General features: G+C 39.7%; 1 protein-coding gene across 2 annotated transcripts in view; it reads left to right on the top strand.

Moving 5' to 3' along the window:
• Nucleotides 1–419: 419 nt before the first annotated feature.
• LRCH4 (leucine rich repeats and calponin homology domain containing 4) overlaps nt 420–18616 on the top strand; it is a 1419989-nt gene continuing 1401792 nt past the window's right edge. Inside the window, exon 1 of one of the 2 annotated variants that reach the window (XM_044077347.1) lies at nt 420–657. In XM_044077347.1, coding sequence (XP_043933282.1) covers nt 486–657 — 172 coding nt within the window. In that variant the 5' untranslated portion in view covers nt 420–485. The remainder of the gene's footprint in view (nt 658–18616) is intronic. The other variant, XM_044077349.1, reaches the window with a different exon arrangement.

Here is an 18616-nt window from a genome sequence, read left to right as displayed (position 1 = left end):
GTAGTGTTATGAGTTATTAAAGTTTTATTATGTCAGACGTCTGTGTTATATATAATCCAGCAAAATAATTGTCACTTTTTTATATCAAGGGATATTTATTTTTGAATTCTTCATATCTGTATTACTCAACGACCTGTTAATAATACGATTGTATCATTTCCCGTACGTAGCGTGGTGTAGCGATTGCAGAGTCTTTACATTTCGAAGAGAATTTTGGAAAACTTTAGCTCTTCGCATGTGAACCGCTTTGAGCAGGTGCGCTTTTTTACGGGAATGCAGCGAGTTTGTGCAAATATCAACCATTCCGATTTGTTATAAAAACTGTCAATCGCGTTGCATGCTGTTAGGCACCTTTTTGGCTTTTGTCCTTCGCTCATTGGTTGCCGTGGATGCCTTAGTACACGCTGGGCCACGCCTTGGAGTTTTGTCTGGGATGTGTGCATAACGTTCGAAAGGGGACTTGTGTGGTGTGTCGGTGCACTTCGATGGCAGGGGGCGAGGAATCGTCGCTCCCCGTTGGCCTCGCTGGGAGCCGTAGTCTGGAGAAAGCCTTTGAAGATGCCATTGCCGGAGGAGTTTTGAACCTAGTTAACAGGAAGCTGAAGGAGTTCCCCCGATGCTCTAGGAACTACGACTTATCGGACATCACCCAGGCCGGTGAGTAGAGAGGCGGGACTTGAAAAGTGCAGCTGTAGGCTGGCAGCTTTGCACTGTCTTAAGGCGGATGCCGAGTTGGGCACTTTCATCTGTTTCTTAAAATGTGTTGTACTTTGTATGAGCTGCAGCAGTTTGGGGGGAGGGGGAGTTGTGAAAGTGGCATAAAAAGTATGTTAATTGCAGCGAAGTTACAGTTGCTGATGCTGGCTTGGAAAGTTTTTCAGTTAAGGGATGCTTATTGAAGGAAGCAGTGTATGTTACTGGCACCTCAAGTTACTGTCCCAGAAATGCTGCAATTGATATGCTGAATGTTTTGAAGCTTTGGCAGAATGGTGCAGTGGATCCTTGCCTTTGGAAAGTGTTTTTGTAAATTTCGTTGAATTATGCTATTTTGTTGACAAAGGGCAATGTAAACGCTGCTGCAATGCCTTCTTAGTGATGTGTTATTTCTGAAAGTGAAACGTGGTTAATGGTTGCAAATTATAGATGTGATGTAAGGAAGTCTTAATGCTGGCATGACTGTCGGAATGTGGCACAAAAGACTTGATTTTCTGGCTTAGATGTTGTGTTAAAGATTGCTTCACCGTTATGTCATAGCCACATAATATTCTGCATGGCATTCTTGAAAAAGTTGGAAGTGACACGAGCAAATGCTGCCATGCAGGGGTGTTTGAATTTGCTGGCAAGTCAAGACTCATCGAATTGGAATATAATAAGTAAGCATAAAAAAATAACCTTGCAATCTTAATTTGACTGCATAAAAGACTTTTATATTATATTGTTTTTTAATAGAGTCAGACTGAAAATCAAAGTTTTTGCAAGAAATTTGAGAATTCCAAAGCACTGATGAATTGGAAGATGGCAAAAGATACCCCAAAATGGACAGGTATTCACTTGTGGCAGCTGTTGGAGTCATCAGTGGAGGTTGTAGTTTTTGTGTCTTGTGGCCTGCAAAGGCGAAAGGTCAAGATGGAGATGTTTATCAATTAGAAGCTGCTTAGGATTAGTTTATATACATTGTCCCATTATGGCAGCCATATTGAAAATACGTCTGTTGTCCGAGAGTGTTTGTATGGAATTATGGATTGCAGACTTTGAGAAATAAAATTTCACTTAATATCCAGTGTAGGTAAAACAAATTTTATAATGTTATGATTTCATTTTGGCACACGATTATTGGTAGTACGTTGGTGTAACTACTTCACATTATTTCATAAGCTTTACAGCTTAATGTTTTTGATCCTTTTTATTACAATCCACTGCCGGATATTGAACTTCCTCCTCAGGTTGCTGTAGTTATATATTCATTCCCCAAAAAACAAGAGCCTATTCATCCATCATGTTGTCTTGCACAAGAGTCGAGTGAAGGTGAAGAGAGCTGGAGATGGCATTGATGTGTTAGGGATCAGGTTCTCTCCACCAGGTGCTAGCATTAAGCTCCACCACAGCTGTCTTGCAGAGGGAGTGTGTGTGCTACCTTGCATGCTAACTTCTATGTAAGCAGAGTGCCACTGTGCACCATGGGCTCACTAGGCACCTTGCTGTAGATGATGTATCTTTTGTAGGTTTTGCCATTACAGATGGCTGATCACTTCTCTCTCCCAAGATGAGCCGTGCATTGCTAATTGTACACTGGTTGTATGAGTTGTAGTCAAGGGTTTATCCCTCTGTGCTACGTGGATACTGAAAATGTTTTTTTTTTTTTTTTTTTAAGCACACATGGACTAGATGCCCAATATCCCTTAATCTACTATTGCAGTATAAGTATGTGATATGATGTAAATCTTCACTTAATTCTTGATAGTGGGCTTGGGTCCGACTCTGCTGTTATTCCAGCTCATGCTCTCCAGAAACACTCGAGCTTCACCTTGCCCAGATTGCGCCTCTCAAGGTTACCTTAGATCTCGTTTGCCGCTTCGAAGTGCCAGAGGTGTTTTCATTCCTGCTCTCGAGCTAGCTATTACTTTGTTTTTCAATCTGTTTTTTGTTGACTTTTTTTTTTCTATATCTTAACTACCCAGCTCCTCTCTCCAAACAATCTTGTGTTATTCTCCATTACTATCATTGGTAATCCTCTTACCTTTTGAAGTATTTTTTCGTACCACTGTGGTAGTCTCCTTTTCTATCCTTTTAACCTTTTAGATAATTTCTTGAATACCATTGTTGATATCTCCCTTTCCTTTTATAAAATTAAAAGTAATACAAAATTTATGTCAGGTTTTCAATTCCATCTCCTTTTCTCCTCTAATGACTGAGAAAAGTAAAAGCACTTCTGGCTTAAGAGATACCAGAAGTGCGATTTGTAAACTCCCTAATTCAGACGGACACTTTGGGCCCAGTGCATCTCCAGGAAGACTGTGCCATCTGTCATGGATTTAGCCACGGGGCCCTAGTAGAAATAAAAAAATTAATTTAATATTGAAAGGTCTTATGAAATCTAACTTCGAGGCTGTATATGCAGCCAGTTCCCATTCTTCCTCCTCGTCATCCTCCAAGAAGAGGAGTCGTTCGGTTCCCTCCATTCCCTCGGAACCAACTTCTGTAAAGGCCAAGACTTCCCTGCCTCCCACTGTTTCTTCGGAGTCGAACAGGAAAACAGCTATAGCTTCGGTATCATCAGTGCTGTTTTCTGCACCATTTTTGGAAGCGACTAAGCATTCTGACCTGACTTCCACTTCTTCATCTGTTCCTCAGATATCGAAACCAAAGGAGTATTCTCTTCCAAGGACACGCTATTCTCTTTCTATTGATCCATTTGCAGACAGACCCCTGAGTCTTTCTTTTTTTTTGGACAGACCCCCCCCCCAGTCCCCTTTGGTCTCTTCAGTCTGTTCCACCAAGAACCTTGCAGAGTCTGATGTTTTGAGGCTAGTGGATCAGCTAGTGGCAGTGAGGGGATCTTCCATCACTTTGGTTCCAAGCCTCCTTGGTTCTGGAGCACTGCTAACTCGTAAACTAACTATTATTCCTCTTCTGACTCCAGTTAAGACTTCAGATCTCCCGGCCCTGACAGTCCCAGTTTTGACTGCTTCTGTACCGATCAGACCTGCATCTCTGCACCAATCACAGCCTTGAGCTCTTCGGTTCTGTTGGCATCAGAGACCTCCCAGGGCTGAAGCTTCATTGTCTGTTCCGAGGAGAGTGGTTCCATTCCATTTTGTCAGAGCCGTCCATGCTTCTTGGGGCTTCAACATATGTAAGCTTGGTTCCAGCTTTGGCTTCTGAGGTGACTTCCTCAGTGTGGGGGTGAGACCATGGATCTGAGGGAGTCTGTCTCTGTTCCAGGCTCCCACCCATCTATGGGGGAACTTGCCTTCCAAGCTATGGAGAGGGCCTTGTACATTGTGGGCTTGCAGTGTATGCCATCTTCATCAGGTCAACAACCTTAGTCCTTCCCCTCGTCCAGAGCTACTATCAGCTTCAGCTCTGGGACAGAGGGCACAGAAGCCTCAGGGTGCTACAACAGTAGTTATGTCCTCTTCAGATACTTCTCGGGCACATCCCACCAAAGTACCTATGAAGAGAGAGTGCAAGAGGAAGCACCTTGACTCTCCTGAAGAGTCTTACACAGAACATACCAATTTTGATTAAGGGGAAGGTTCCTCAAGGTCATCTCCAGAAGACATCTCATTTGGAAACAGTTTAGAACTCCTAAAGCAGAGGGATGGCTGGACATCCTATCAACCTTCCTCCGAGGAGTCTGTATACCTGCAGGCTTTCTGTGCCTGACCCTCTACTTCTTGGATCTCGTCACTCACTGATGATCTAATTAAATTGATTGTTCAGCAGGCTTGGAAGTTTCTGGATTCCATCAAACCAATACCTAAGAGATCAGACCAAGTTTTGTCATCCCCAGAAGATCAGCAACATTGGTCTAAAGGTGTTCTACTCATGAGACTCCAGTGAGACTTGATAAAGGAACTTTTAGATACTCTGACAGGAGCCATAGCTGTGGGAGTGCAGGACAAGGTGGTTTCCCAACTGGCAACCCTTGAGTCAGTTTGTAATTTGTTCATGAGGCTCGTGGCACATGCAGCTGAAGGGACACCTAGGGCAGCGGGTTCAGGCATAGCCATAAGGAGACACACCAGGGTGTCCTTATGTGAATTTGCAGGGCCATTTTAAGTCTTCTTTAGTCAGTGCTCCTTTTGATGGAACATCCCTTTTTGGCCCTAAAGTTAGAGACCCTTGCCAGATGTGAGAATTCTCATCTGCCATGGGCGTATGTTTTTCCACTCCTCACTGGGCCTATTCCAGGAATAAGAGGAGTGGGAAACTGTGGTTCAAAAAGTCCCAAGGGCCTTTCTGGGACTCGTGTGGCAGCGACTCTCCGTGGGATAGAGGGGGGAGTTACAGTGTAAGATGCCATGCTAGAGGCAGAGGTGGCCCACATAATCAAGGTTCCAGGAATTCCTTTCCTTGTGACTCCTACCAGCAGTCCTGAACAGAAGCCTGATTTGCAGTCCTCTGGAGGCAGTCAGGAGGGGGGTCAGTCAGGAGGGGGGTGCTTATCCCTGCACCTCCCTGCCTGGCTTCAAATAACATCTGACAGTTGGGTGCAGAAGGTTATATCCAGAGGTTATACCATTCACTTTTTTCAAATCGTCCAAAAAGAGTCCCAGATGTTCCACCCAATCACAGGGATGCAGCAGTTTTAGAAATACAAAAACTGCTTGATAAGAGTCATCCAGACAGTCCCATCAGCCCAGATAAGATCCGGATTTTACTCTGTATTCTTTAGTGCCTAAGAAAACTGGATTGGAGTCAGATTTTGGATTGCAGTGTGTTGAACTGATCGGTTCGACATAACCAAATTCTGGATGGTCACAGTTCAGTCTATACTTCCGTTTTAGGAAAAGACGGTTGGATGTAACTAGATCTTCAGGATGTATATTATCACATAAAAATAGACAAACGCTCCAGAAGTTTTCTGCCCTTCCGGCTGGGAGCCATTCAATACCTGTTCAGAGCCCACCTGGCAGTGGTAGCAGCCCATTTCAGACTGCAAGGATTCTGGGTGTTTCCGTGTCTAGACGACTGGCTCATTACTGCAACCATCAGGCATCTGCTACTACAGGCAAGGGTCTGTATCTTTCAAATATTGTCGTTACTGGAAATCGCAGTAAACTACGAAAAATCCCATTTAGAACCATCTCAACATTTAGATTTCATTGGAGCAGTATTAGACACTAACACCTGCATTGCTTCTCTCCCCCCAAGAAAGCCTTTAGAGAATAAGACACCAAGTCAGCCAGATCATTCACAACAGAACAGTGACTCCAAGACTGTTATTACAGGCTTTAGTAGGGTCTATGGCAGTCTCCATCACATTGGTTCCTCTTGCCAGGTTTCACATGCAAATTTTACAATGGCTTCTAGTGTTACAGTAGTTGCTGCTGACCCATCCTCTGTCTCATCAAGTTCTAATCGCCAGTTTAATCATGAAGGACCTGATTTGGTGGCTTAATTAAAAAGAGATTCTAATGGGTCGTCCATTTGTTCTTCCTCCACCCCAAGCTGTAGTGACTACAAACGCTTCCCAGATAGGGTGGGGGGACATTATCTGGGAAAGACAGTCCAAGGCAGTTGGTCCCAGTTGGAAGGCAATTTGCATATAAATGTTCTAGAGATGAGGGCAGTACTCTTAGTGCTACAAGCATTCCAAGACGTCCTCCCCTCTGGAACTATTGCAATCCAGTCGGATATGTCCGTGATTTGGTACATCAGCAGTCAAGGGGGAACCAGATCTTACCATCTTTGTCAAGAAGCACTCAGGTTATGGCAATGGGCAATTTCATCTGGCCTCTTTCTTGTTGCAGCACACATTCTGGGGAGCTCCAGCGTGATTGAGGACAAATTGAGCAGGTGCATTCTAATGCCTTATGAGTGTTTTTTCAACCCTTTGGTGGGGGGAAAGGTATTCGTCAATGAGGCCAGCTGTGCTGGGATCTACTTGCATCCCTCCTGAACAAAAAGTGCAGCAGTTACTTTGCTGTGACCCCCCCCCCCCCCAGGCAAGTCACTGGGAGATGCTCTCCTTCATGATTGGTCATCCAGTCCATTTTATGTCTTTCCTCCGATTCCTTTTATTTCTTAGTTTCTGAAGAAAGCCAGAACGTTGGAAAACAGAGTAATTCTCATTACCCCCTTTGGCCTTGACAAATATGGTTTCCCTGTCTTTGGTCTCACCTAATTCAGAAATGTTGGATACTGGCTTCGGATCCAGATCTGCTGTCCCATCTGGATGGACTAATTCACCAGAACCTTCACAATCTTCTGTTCACTGGGTGGCTTCTCCAGTTCCCATGATAGCTAGGCATGCTACCTTCACTGCCCCAGTTCAGCGAATTGTCCTAGCCCCCACAAACCTTTTACTTGACGGTTATACAGCAGCAAGTTTTACTAGACGGTTATACAGCAGTAAGTGGCAGAAATTTTCAAAATGGGCAACAGACAATAATCTTGATCCATATTCTGCAACTGTTCATAAAATGTTGGAATTTTTAGCTTAGCTTTTCAGTGCAGGAGCTTCATCTTCAACTGTTTATGTACATCTAGCTGCAATTTCAAATGTTCATAATGGTTTAGATAATTGCGCTCTAATATCCCACAAGCTTTGTAAAGTCTGAAAAGGACATTACTGCTCAGGCCTCCATTCAAAGATCCCACTGCACCTTGGGACCTCAAGCAAGTGTTATAATCTTTAATTGCTTCCCATTTTTGAACTTTCAGCAGCTTATTTAGCATAGTGTTATGTTGCTCTGACTGTAGTGCATGGGGTCCTGGGTTCAAGACTTGGCAGTGAAATGCATGGTGATAACACAGCAAGTTGTGAACTGAAGTACTTATCTTGGAAGACCGTATTTTTGATCGCCTTTGCCTCTGTTAAGAGAATTTCAGAATGACACTTTATCTTGCAAACCCTTTTACTTTATCATCCGTAAAGCTAGAGTGGCTTTGAGAACAAATCCTTCCTTTTTACCAGAGGTGGTTTCTGACGTGCATATCAGTCAAATTATACAACTTTCTGTATTCTTCCCCAGTTTTTCAAATAGAGGTGAATATTGCCTCCATATGCTAGATGTTCACAGGCAATTACATTTTTACCTTCACAGAACAAGAAAATTTTGAAAATCCGATCAGCTGTTTGTTTCCTTTTCTCCCACTGCTCTGGGCAAACCAGTTTCTAAGGTTACTTGGCTAAATGGCTCAAAGACTGTATAACTTTCATTTATAACAAATGGAAAGTGCAACTGCCGGGGACCTATAAAAGCACATTCTACGAGACCAATAGCTGCTTCTGCAGTCTTCCATGCCAGTGCTTCTATAGATGATATATGTGCAGTGGCTTCTTTGGCATCTCCTCATACCTTTATTACTTATTACAAACTGGATATGGTCTGTGGAGAACAAGCATCATTTGGTGTGATGGTTCTCGGGCATATTCTTCCATGAGACCTCCTAAGATTTTTTTGTACCACAGGACTCTGTCCCACTGTCAAGGATTACGTGAAGATTGACATCAGATAAAGAAGTTATGTCTTACCTTAATGTTCCAACTGTGTTGTCAATCTTCACTTATCCTTAACATCCCCACACACCTTTCCCCTGTCCTTTTCAGGTTTCTTAACTTTGAGAGGAACATTCTGGGTAAGGTGAAACTCAGAGGTTTTGGAGGGCGCGAGCTGGAATAATGGCAGAGTCTGTTCTGAGATTTAGAACTGAGCCCACTGTCAAGGATAAATGAAGATTGACACATTATGGTAAGATTTTCCTGGGCTTAGTGTTAGCTTTTCTGAACATCACTCACACTTTTGCATATCATAGCAATTCTTCTGTATCTTTTATTAGTCCAAGGATTACAGTGCTATTATTTAGATGAAAGGACCTAACCAATAAGATGCTTAACTCGCATTGGAGTATATTTTTTTTTTTTTTTTTTAGTTCACATGACATTTGCTGTCATCTGCAGAGAGTTTGGAGATTTGTAGTAACTGGAAGTAAACATACAAATATAGTCATATAAAGGGTAGAAAAACTGAGCTGTTGTTCGAAAAGGATTGCATTTGTGTTTTTTTTGCAAAAGTGACATTGGCGAATGGGTAATGCATTTTTTTCACTTTTCTGTTGGGAATTTCTGCACCATAGAATTAATAAAGATATTGTTTTCTTATCCAGAATACAGTCTTGAAATGCTATGCACTCACAAAAGTTGACTCGCTGGATGTAGCGGTTTCCATGTACTGCTCTGTATTACTTCCATTTTTTCCTGTTGGCCTAAACCTCTCTATATTACTCACTGTTTTCCATATTTTCCCCTTGTTCTAATAGAATTTCCTTTACCCTGGTTTGATCTTTTGTCTCAATATTACTGTTTAACTGTGCTTTTGTATTTAACTCTCTGTATCATAAAGTTGCTGAATAACTACTATGCAATATTTTTGTCTTGCTTTATTGTTTTATTTTAAAATATTTGATGGTATTTTTTTAAGTAAAAGCCTTAAATATATGCTTTTTTGTAATGGGATTGTGCTGCCTAACGAATAGAAGTTTGCAGCAAAATCTTTCTGTCATTTTACTTTGTTATAGGGTATTGTGGCACTGCCCCAATTTGTACGCAAGTAGCCTTTGCTTGGGCCATGTGTAGGCACTTTAACAAAGACAAATGCTGCGGTGTAAAGTTTGGAAGAAAGGCTGTTTTTGCCAGTCTAATATCCTGCAGAGATTGAAAGTAGCAATTTGGTTAAGTATGTCTTTTTACTGTTTTTAGTTTATATGGTGCATGTGTAGTGTAATTTGTTTTACATCTATGCTATGCCAAGGGTTCTTTTGTTTAAACTGGCTGCTAAGTGTATTTATAGGAAGAACAGTTTCAAAAAAGTGCTCATTTTTCTTTATTCCTATTATTTTACTGTGTTGTGTAAACTCATGAAGTACAACACCAACAACATTTCAGTGCTGCTTTTCCAGATTTACTCTGAGCACAAGTAGCGCAATCAGTGTATGCAGTATATAGCAAAGCAGTGCTGAGGTTGTGAGTTCAAGCCTTACTTAGAGCAGTTTGTTTCTAGGTCCAGAGACGTCATCATACCAGTGTACTCCACCCTCATCAGACTCATCATGTAGACCATAATGCCCCTTTTGATATGTACCTGACCCAGACATGCATCATCTGGAATGTCCACAAAGGTTACTTAAAATAAGAATACAGGGAGTAAACACAATGCCCTATGCTTATCTCCTCTAAGACCTATCTCTTTACTGTGCATCATACAGACATCTGAGAAGTGATCTTTGCCTGGTGTTCAAGGCACTACTAGATTAAAAGACCTAAATTTTGCCTGTGAAATAAATAGAGCATGTTGGAGAGACAGATATGTTTCTCGGAGAATTCTCTTTCTCTAGAACAGACCCCCCCCATCCATGTGAAGCAGAATTTCTCCGTAACCCTATTTAAGTGCAACTTGGACCATTGCTGGTTGTGTGCTCATCATAAATTTACCCCTGCTCTGGTGCCTATGTCTGTGATAGACAGAGTTACTCAGTAACTCATTCCCTATATAAATAAATTTTGTGGGTCACATTTGGTTTGCACAGCTAGGCTTATAAGGGCCCTTTGTGATCATTAGCCTAGTATACAACTATGAAACTATTGCTTTGGTGGGTTATTCTGTTTTATTTATACATAAAGTGAATGATGTAACACTTCTAATCGTTTTTAAAAAGAAAAGTACAAACACTGTAGTTTGTAGACATGATAAGAAGGAAAGTCTATGTAAATTGGTTCAACATAAAAAGCTTTCTTACTGAGGCCTGTGTTATGGTGGGTCCAAAATGAAAAGCTTTCTCACTAAGGCTTATGTTGTGCAGGTCATGTGCAAAAGTAGGGTCTATATCACAATGTCAAACTAACAAAAGTTCAGTTGTTGTAATATCGAACCCTAAAGTCTGAAACCCAACAAAACTGAAAACACAGAACAGCGATCCCCCCCCCCAGGGAAAAAAATCGCTATTCCGTGACAAAAAAAAACTTATTTGAACTAAAGTGGGGAGGCTTCGCTACCCACACCCCCCAACGTGGGGGGCTGTGCCCCCCACACCCCCCTACTTAAATATACCAACTCCGAGATTGCACCACAGTGGAAGAAATAGCAAAGTCCCGAAAATGGACGAAACAAAAACGGATTTTTTTTTGACTGGGAAAAAGTTGATGTGCCATGGCTTCGCTATTTTCAACTTTCGGACTTTAGGGTTCAGTATTACAACGTTCTAACTTGTTGTAGTTTGTTGTAATATAGACCTGCAAAAATATTTACCCAATTAGAGTATCTGTGTACAAATATGGTTGCTTAGGATTTGTGTGTGTAGAGAACCAAGCTGCTTAACCATTTCCTATCCGTTATAAAATGCATTTTTAGTGAACTGAAAAATATCATGCATTTGCTGTAGGGGATACTTGGACATGTGTACTGTTTTACAATATGTGTCACTATAGTTAACAAGAAACAAGTTACATCTCTAATTGACAAGTGCTGTGTATAACTTTGTTTCTGAACCATGCTACATTAAGAGAAAGTCTTTATGCATGTAGCCTTGTAAGAGTTTGCAACGAGACACTGATGTTATAGGAATGCAGTTGTATCAAATGTTTTGTTTATGTACAAGTGTAATAATGTGCAACATTTGGATTGATATAGCAGGTGTTTATTCTTAGAGTAATTGTAGAAACCTGACTATCTAATATGTTGAGTACTGTAGTCTGAATGTCAAATAGAGAATGCTGCGATTAGGACTATAAAAGTAAGGTTGGTCAGTGAAAGTACTGAAACTGTCTGACAAAATACTAAACAAGCCATTGTTGGTGATATCCTGGACTGTGGATGGTAACCACACTGAATGTAATAGTAATGGAAAATGTTGGTGTTATGGGGAAACTGGCGAGTGTACCTCAGAAATGTTCAGTATCATGGAAATAATTCAATAAAGGTGTTTAAAAAACATCATCACTTGTGACATAGGCACGTTTACATTTATATAAAAGTAATCAAACTGTATTAACAAGCTAAAATTTAACAAATATTATGCTTCACATATATTCCTGAATATGATATAACCAAAGTGACATCACATAAATTGTGCAATTCCTGCCCCTCCCTTTTTGTTAAACAAGAAACATCTTTGTTAAACCATCACTGCACTAGGAGGCATACTTCTCAACTGCTATAATTCAGGTACAGTGCTGCGATTTTGGCCCTCACATTTAGGCTAACTCCTAGAAAGTGCTTCTCTCCATGACAGTCTGTTATGATTGTTAAAGGCTAGTACTATGATTTTTAATGCTTGGAGTTTGAGAGGTATGCTAGGAGGTATGTACAGAATTGCTATACATACTGATTTTTGTGAGTTAACGGTGAATTTAGCTGCTAAGAATTCAGTGCCATTAATGTTTGGTATTTATTTGTGTGGGATGCATGGCGTGTTTAAAAAAAACTTTCGAGTATACTATAACAATACCACCAACTCTTTTACTAGTATGATCATTAGGAATAATGTCATAGCAAGGAGGCAGTACTTCTTCATTATTTGTGTGACTTAAGCCGGGTTTCTGTTGTTGGAATATTCTCCTGAAAGTCTGGTAAGTGGATTATGTTACAGGTATACAATGATATTTGGCGGTATAGGTCTGTTACTTAATTCTGCATTTTGCTGGCATTTATATGACAAGTGACATACTATGTACATTTATGATCTATCATTTTATATTTTTGTAATATTTATTTAATGTTTTATTATATGCATGGGTCCCTCTAATTATCTATGGTATGATTCCCCTTACTCTCATTGGGGGCAGTATGTAATTATTGACCTTGGGGGCAGTATGTAATTATTGACCATGGAATGGGTAAGGCCAATCTGTAACCAAATGGAATAGGTTATGTCAAGCACAAAAAGGGAAACGGGTTAGCCTTAAAATGGCCACCAAGGGAAGCTAGCCTAGTGTTTACTTTAACTATGAACTTACAACATAAGCAGTCATAAGTTTATAGTTGCAACCATTTTACTTCACAAACCATACTGACGCAATCCCAGTTGCAAACATTATACATCACTTACAATCTACCGAATCATTTAAAGTCAAATATTATGTAGCTCATTTTAAGTCCTGCCTTCTTTTAAACCCCACTCCTCCCCTGTATGTATTGTTCCCACAATTCCCATTTTTCCTCTGTGGTTTGCTCCTGCCCTTTTCTAAATGTCTCAATTCCAGTTGTTTTATCAGTGTTACTATATTCACTACTTCTAATATAGTTGGTTTACATTTTGATTTCCATTTTCTAGTAATTGCTCTTTTTGGCAGCCACCATAATTAGACACAGCAAGGCTTTACCATGTCTAGGCAATTCCAGTTCTGTATCATAGCTCAGAAAAAAGCATCTCCCTCGTCAAACCAATCCACTTACCCAGCATCTCTGACAGTGCATCCTGCGGGGAATGATTAAAGTCCGCCGGCTCACTCCCAGAAAATCTGTCCCCAAGTACCTCTTTCTTCCCCATCACACCTCTAACATTTGCTGTCTACCTGAGGAAAATTTCTCTGAAGTGTACTTGGTCTATGAAAACATTTCCAAGCAAAAATCCTAAATCTTACAGATTTTGTTCCATGTTTGGGAGACATACAGGTATCCTCCTAGTTTATCTTTGTGAATTGCTTATCCAGCCTCTATCTTCTCAATCCTTTATAACCTTCTCTTATTGATTCTTATGGTTATCCTGCAATATTTTATATGCTCTACTAATTATTCCCTTTTTAATGGCAGTTTCTGTTTTTTGTTCTAGATTCTACTAAAAACTCTATCAGTGCTGGTTTTTCATTTTAGGACCCGTTATTTATTTTTCTTTTTGCCAATACTCTGCCTTCCTATCAATCTCTAACCTCCAGTCCAAATAAATTATTGGCCTCTTCCCATTCTGCTGCCTTTTCCTCTGTAGTTATTTGCTCCCTGTACCTTGGTGTCTTTGCCATCTTTCTCCAATAAATTCCAGCCCCCTCTTGCTTATTGTCTATATCCCTAATTGCAGTCATCCCTATCAGTAGAATATCCTTTCCTCATTCTTGTGTTGGCTTGGTTCTTAGAATACTGTCTGCAACTTTATGGATATCATGTTCTGTGTGATTATTATCATTCTGCTTAAACTCTTGCATCCAAAATCCCAGTTTCTCATTGTTTCTTGAGCTTCCCCAGTTTCAGCATCATCCCTTTCCACATTGAATTATAGTTTTCTTGCTTGTGCTATGTATAATAGCCTTAACTGTGTAGCTCTGAAATATACCTTCAAAGTGGGTAATCCCAATCCACCCTGTTCTACTGGAAGAATCATTTTATCCCACTTGACTCTTGCCGTCTTCCCCTCCCAGATAAAGTCCTTTAGCTCTTTATTAATTGCTATCCACAACTTCTGATTGATAAAAATATGCCTGTGTGCAAGACTAAAGGGGCTAAAAACATTTGACTGCTTGTATCTTACTATCTATACCCATATAGCAAAGCTTCCACTTTCTCAGTTTTTGTATTATCTTTTGTTTTAGTCTCTTCCCACATATCCTTGGCTGCCACACCAGAATCATTTTAATCCATACTCTTAAATAATTTTTCTCATGTCCTCATAAATATGGATATTGCTGAACCAATTCGTCCGTGGGTACATAATTTACTGCTGTTGCATTTGCTTTAGCTTCATTCATTTTGTATCCCGAAAAGACGGCACTGTATCAAAATGTTCCATAATACTGTAATGTCTCTTTCTGGTTTGGTCATGTATAAAGTAATATCTGCAAAAAGAGCCACCTTTTCTTGACTACCATAACAACTATATCCTTGAATTTCTGAGTCCCTTATTTTCTTTGCCAGTGGTTCTAAATATAATGCAGATAAAGGGGAAAGAGGACATCCATGCCTGGTTCCTCTGTTCAAGCAGAAATTATCCGAGAGGACCCAACCCAGTTTCATTTTCACCTCCGAGCTCTCGTATCTTCCCAGTCAACCTTATCACTTTTTCAGGAAATGCAAATGCTTCCATTGCCCTGCTCAAAGTCCCAGTTACTCTGTCAAATACTTTCTCTGCATCAAGACCTACCAACAACAATTTCCCTCTGGATCATCAGTGTTCTGTTAATGTTGTCAGATGTTTGCCTCCCCTCCACAAAACCACATAGATCCATATTTATTCATATCTGTCAATTTTGGCATTACTTTTGTAATCACTTTTTATTATTGTGGTTTAGTATTGAATTGGCCTGTATGAAGCTGGGTCTGATGGATCTTTATCCTCTTTAGGTATTGCAGCTACCACTGCTTTCTTCCAGGATGGTGGTCCTGTTAAGATACTGTTAAACAAAACCTTCCAGATCTCTTTTTTCCTCCTAGCTTCCAGACTTGCACAGGAATACCATGTATTCCTGGTGACTTTCATGTAGATTGGTTATACATCACAATTTTTTTTTTTTATTGCATCTCCTCCTGTCCTACCTGTTGGTAATTGCACCTCATCTATCTCTAACCTTGGCATATTTAGTTCTTCCATAAACATTTCCATTTGTATATTTTCGTGATTTGCATATTTCTCTACTTTATACAGACTTTCATACATTTTCCAAAATATTTCTAATACCTCTACGGGATCTCTTGTTATTGGCTTTCTAAGTTTGGTGACAGCCCTTCCTACTTTCTGTCGCCAGAGTCGTTGTACCAAACGTTTTTGTGCTCTACTGTTGTTATCAAACAGTTGCTTAACAGCAATCTTTCAAAAGTTGTGCATATTATCGAGGTGATCGCTTATGTTCTGCTTAGCATTCTGCAGTTGATCCTCTTGTTTTGTGAGATTCCCCCTATTCTGCAATACTTTTAACATTTGTCAGTCCCTCTACATAATCTCTTAACCATAGTTCCCTTTCTTTTATTTCCACCCTATTTTTAAACATCACCTTAAATTTATCCTACTCCCTAGCATATTTTCAGAAGAAATTTCTATCCTCTCTAGTAGCCCCTGAATAATCTCCACTACTCATTCCTTAAATTCCTCTCTTTTCAACAGATAGTTGGGAAAGCTCCAGTGTCTCACTTTTATTTCGTTACCCTGTCTTTTTATTTTATTTTTTTATTGGTGCATGATCTGGAATAGTTATTGGGTACTTATCAAGGCATTCAATTAAATGAACATGTTCTTGTGAAATGTAAATTCTGTCTAGCTTAGCCCAGTTTTTATATTTTGGGGAGTAATATATAAAGTCAATCTGAACTCATATTACTGAATTCACATCTTCCATGTCAAATATTTTTATAAATTTCTTCAAAAATCTGCCCTCCTTGGTTGTACTTTACGTTCTGGGTCCCCAGACACATCTTCACTTCTGCAAGTCACATTCCACTTCCCAACTGTAAGTAATATTCCTCGCTGAAAACGGATTATTTCTGCCAGAATTTTCTTAAGCTCCATTATAGCAGTTTTAGGTAGAATATAAATGCATGGCAGTGTAGTCCTCCTCCCTTGCCAGTAGCCCCTTAGCACTGCAAATCTGCCATTATCTTTTTTATCCTTTTATATCGCTATTGGAGCTCCTCTTGCAATTAATGTAAGTACTCCTCTTTTCCTTTTATCTCAGGTATTCCATTGAGTAACCATCCTGAAAACCTTTCTTTATCAAATTCACATGTTCAGTTCTTTCTAATTGTCTCCTGTAACATAGCTATTTGTGCTGTGCATTTTAATATAGTTTATTACTCTTTCCTATTTGTATTTGTCTGTGAGACTGACATTTACAAACATAACTTTTTACGCAATGTCGTTTTCTGTAATTGCTACCTTTTGTGTATAACACTTTTTTTTGTTAAATGTCTAGTTCCAACTTTTGTGTTACATGCATACACTTTTTGGCAGGTTGAGATAGGCTCAAATGGATATGACCAGAAACAATGTCACATCTTACAAAACTGTTTTGTTTTATTGAAGTCCCTCAACCAAAAAACAAACACCCCCTAAAACCTATTAACTTAATATTAACCGACAAAACTATGTACATCTTCAAATATTGAAGTGTTAATTGGTTTTGTCTTAGCTTTATAGCTCTTCCAGCTGGGAAAACCCCTGATTGCTTTCTGAGAATAGTATGTCCTAGACAATCACTCTCCACCAGACTGTAGCCAGTTTCTCTATTAGATTGTCTCCATGGAGACATGAGAACCAGATTGTCTCTATCAGATTGTTTCCATGGAAACATGAAGACCAGCTGCAGAATTACTACTAAGCAAATGTGCATTTGCTAGAAAAAAGCCTCCTAATCTTCATTTCATTTTGATGTACTTGCTCTGTCTTAAAACTTGTTACCAAATCAGTCTAAGGTCCTTTAATCCAGTAATTCCCCTATGCAAGAATGAGGAAAAGTACATTATTTTTCTCGTCATACTTTAACCATGCTTTTTCTTTTACATTGCAGTGCCTACATTTCTTAAAAGTGAAGAAAAAGAATGAGAGAAGAAGGGAGAAAGAAAGGGAAAAAGAATAGCAGCATCTGTTTACAACCCCTATCTCACTTAAAATAACTGAGAAAGCTTTACTTTGTAGCATGTATTATTTTAAGAAAATAAATATTTACTTACAGAACTTTTCACTCCTCTTCCCCTTCCCAGAGCTCTTTTCCGAACATTAATGACATGAAGTAGGGCATATGCTTTAGAGTCCCCCACACAAATTTTGAAAAAGTCCAATATTTCCAGATTTTGTCATATTGCATAAATATAATTATTGCATTGTAAACCCACATTTACTGGTTTTAGTCCAGTTCATCTCAGTCTCCCAGATCCTGTGTCTGCTTCATTTCCAACGTACTCTTGATTGCTCTAGTCAACTCTCATACTCCCTTCCTTTCTCTACAACTTAAGGTTTCACAGGTACAGTCTCACTGTGGTCTTTACTACCAGAAGAACAAGAAGCAGAATCTGCTTCTGTTTCACAGCTTACTTTTTGTTGGACAAACTTTTTATATTTCCTCCTTAGCGTGTACTTCATCAAAAAATAATTGTGTCCCTAGGAAAAAATACCATGAAGACAGCTGGGTACAGCAGTTTGAATCTCTTACCTGCATGTCAACATTCCCTGAAAAGTGGAATAAATTTGCTCCTCTTCTGCCTGTTGTACAATGAGTAATCATTCTCCACAAACACTCTGTGTCACACTTTTGGTATTGTCCTTCTGCCACAGTTTTGTCAGAATCAACTCATTCTGCTGGTAGGATTGCATCTTTACTATTAAAAGTCTAGGTTGTTTTCTCATAGCCAGGTTTGGACCATACATACAGTGTGCCCTTTCAGCTGACATCTCCTGCTGTGAAATACCAGTCCAGTTGTTTGTGCTTTCATAAAATTAATGCAGTCTGTTCCTTCCAGCTTCTCCTGTATAGCTGAAAAGTTTTCCCTACGTGCTCTGTTCTTTACTATTTTTTTGAAACATCTCTTCTTGAGCAGTCCCATATTCAGCTAGCCTTTTCTTCATTTTGACCTCTGAGTTTTGCTTTATCACCACATCTGAATAGCTGTTTAAAGCTTTATCCTTTTTTCCAACCTTGTGTTTATGTTGATATACTCCATCAGTGTTTAGTTTTTTAACCAGGTCTGTGTGCAGTTGTCTTATTACTTCCTGTAGGTTACTGAAATTCATGTCTGAAGATTACATTGTTTTTTGTTGAACAGCTGCAGAACTTTCCGTAGTCAGTGTTTCTTCCTCACTTTTTGTAGCTGATTTTTTCCACGTCCTCTGTATTTCTTTTTTCCTGGCATTCAGGCAGTAGACTTACTAGCCAGTTACTGAAATTTACCCATAAACACAACTGTACTGGTCTTCTCTGCTGAGTTCCAGTTTTCACATTGAGTAACAGCGTAATTCTAGCTCTCCCAATGTGTAACCA

This window comes from Protopterus annectens, chromosome 7.part0 (assembly GCF_019279795.1).
Source record: "Protopterus annectens isolate FY-2018-M chromosome 7.part0, PAN1.0, whole genome shotgun sequence".
NCBI lineage: Eukaryota > Metazoa > Chordata > Ceratodontiformes > Protopteridae > Protopterus > Protopterus annectens.
The sequence above is the reverse complement of the archived record's forward strand: the minus strand, read 5'-3'. Positions and strand labels throughout refer to the sequence as shown.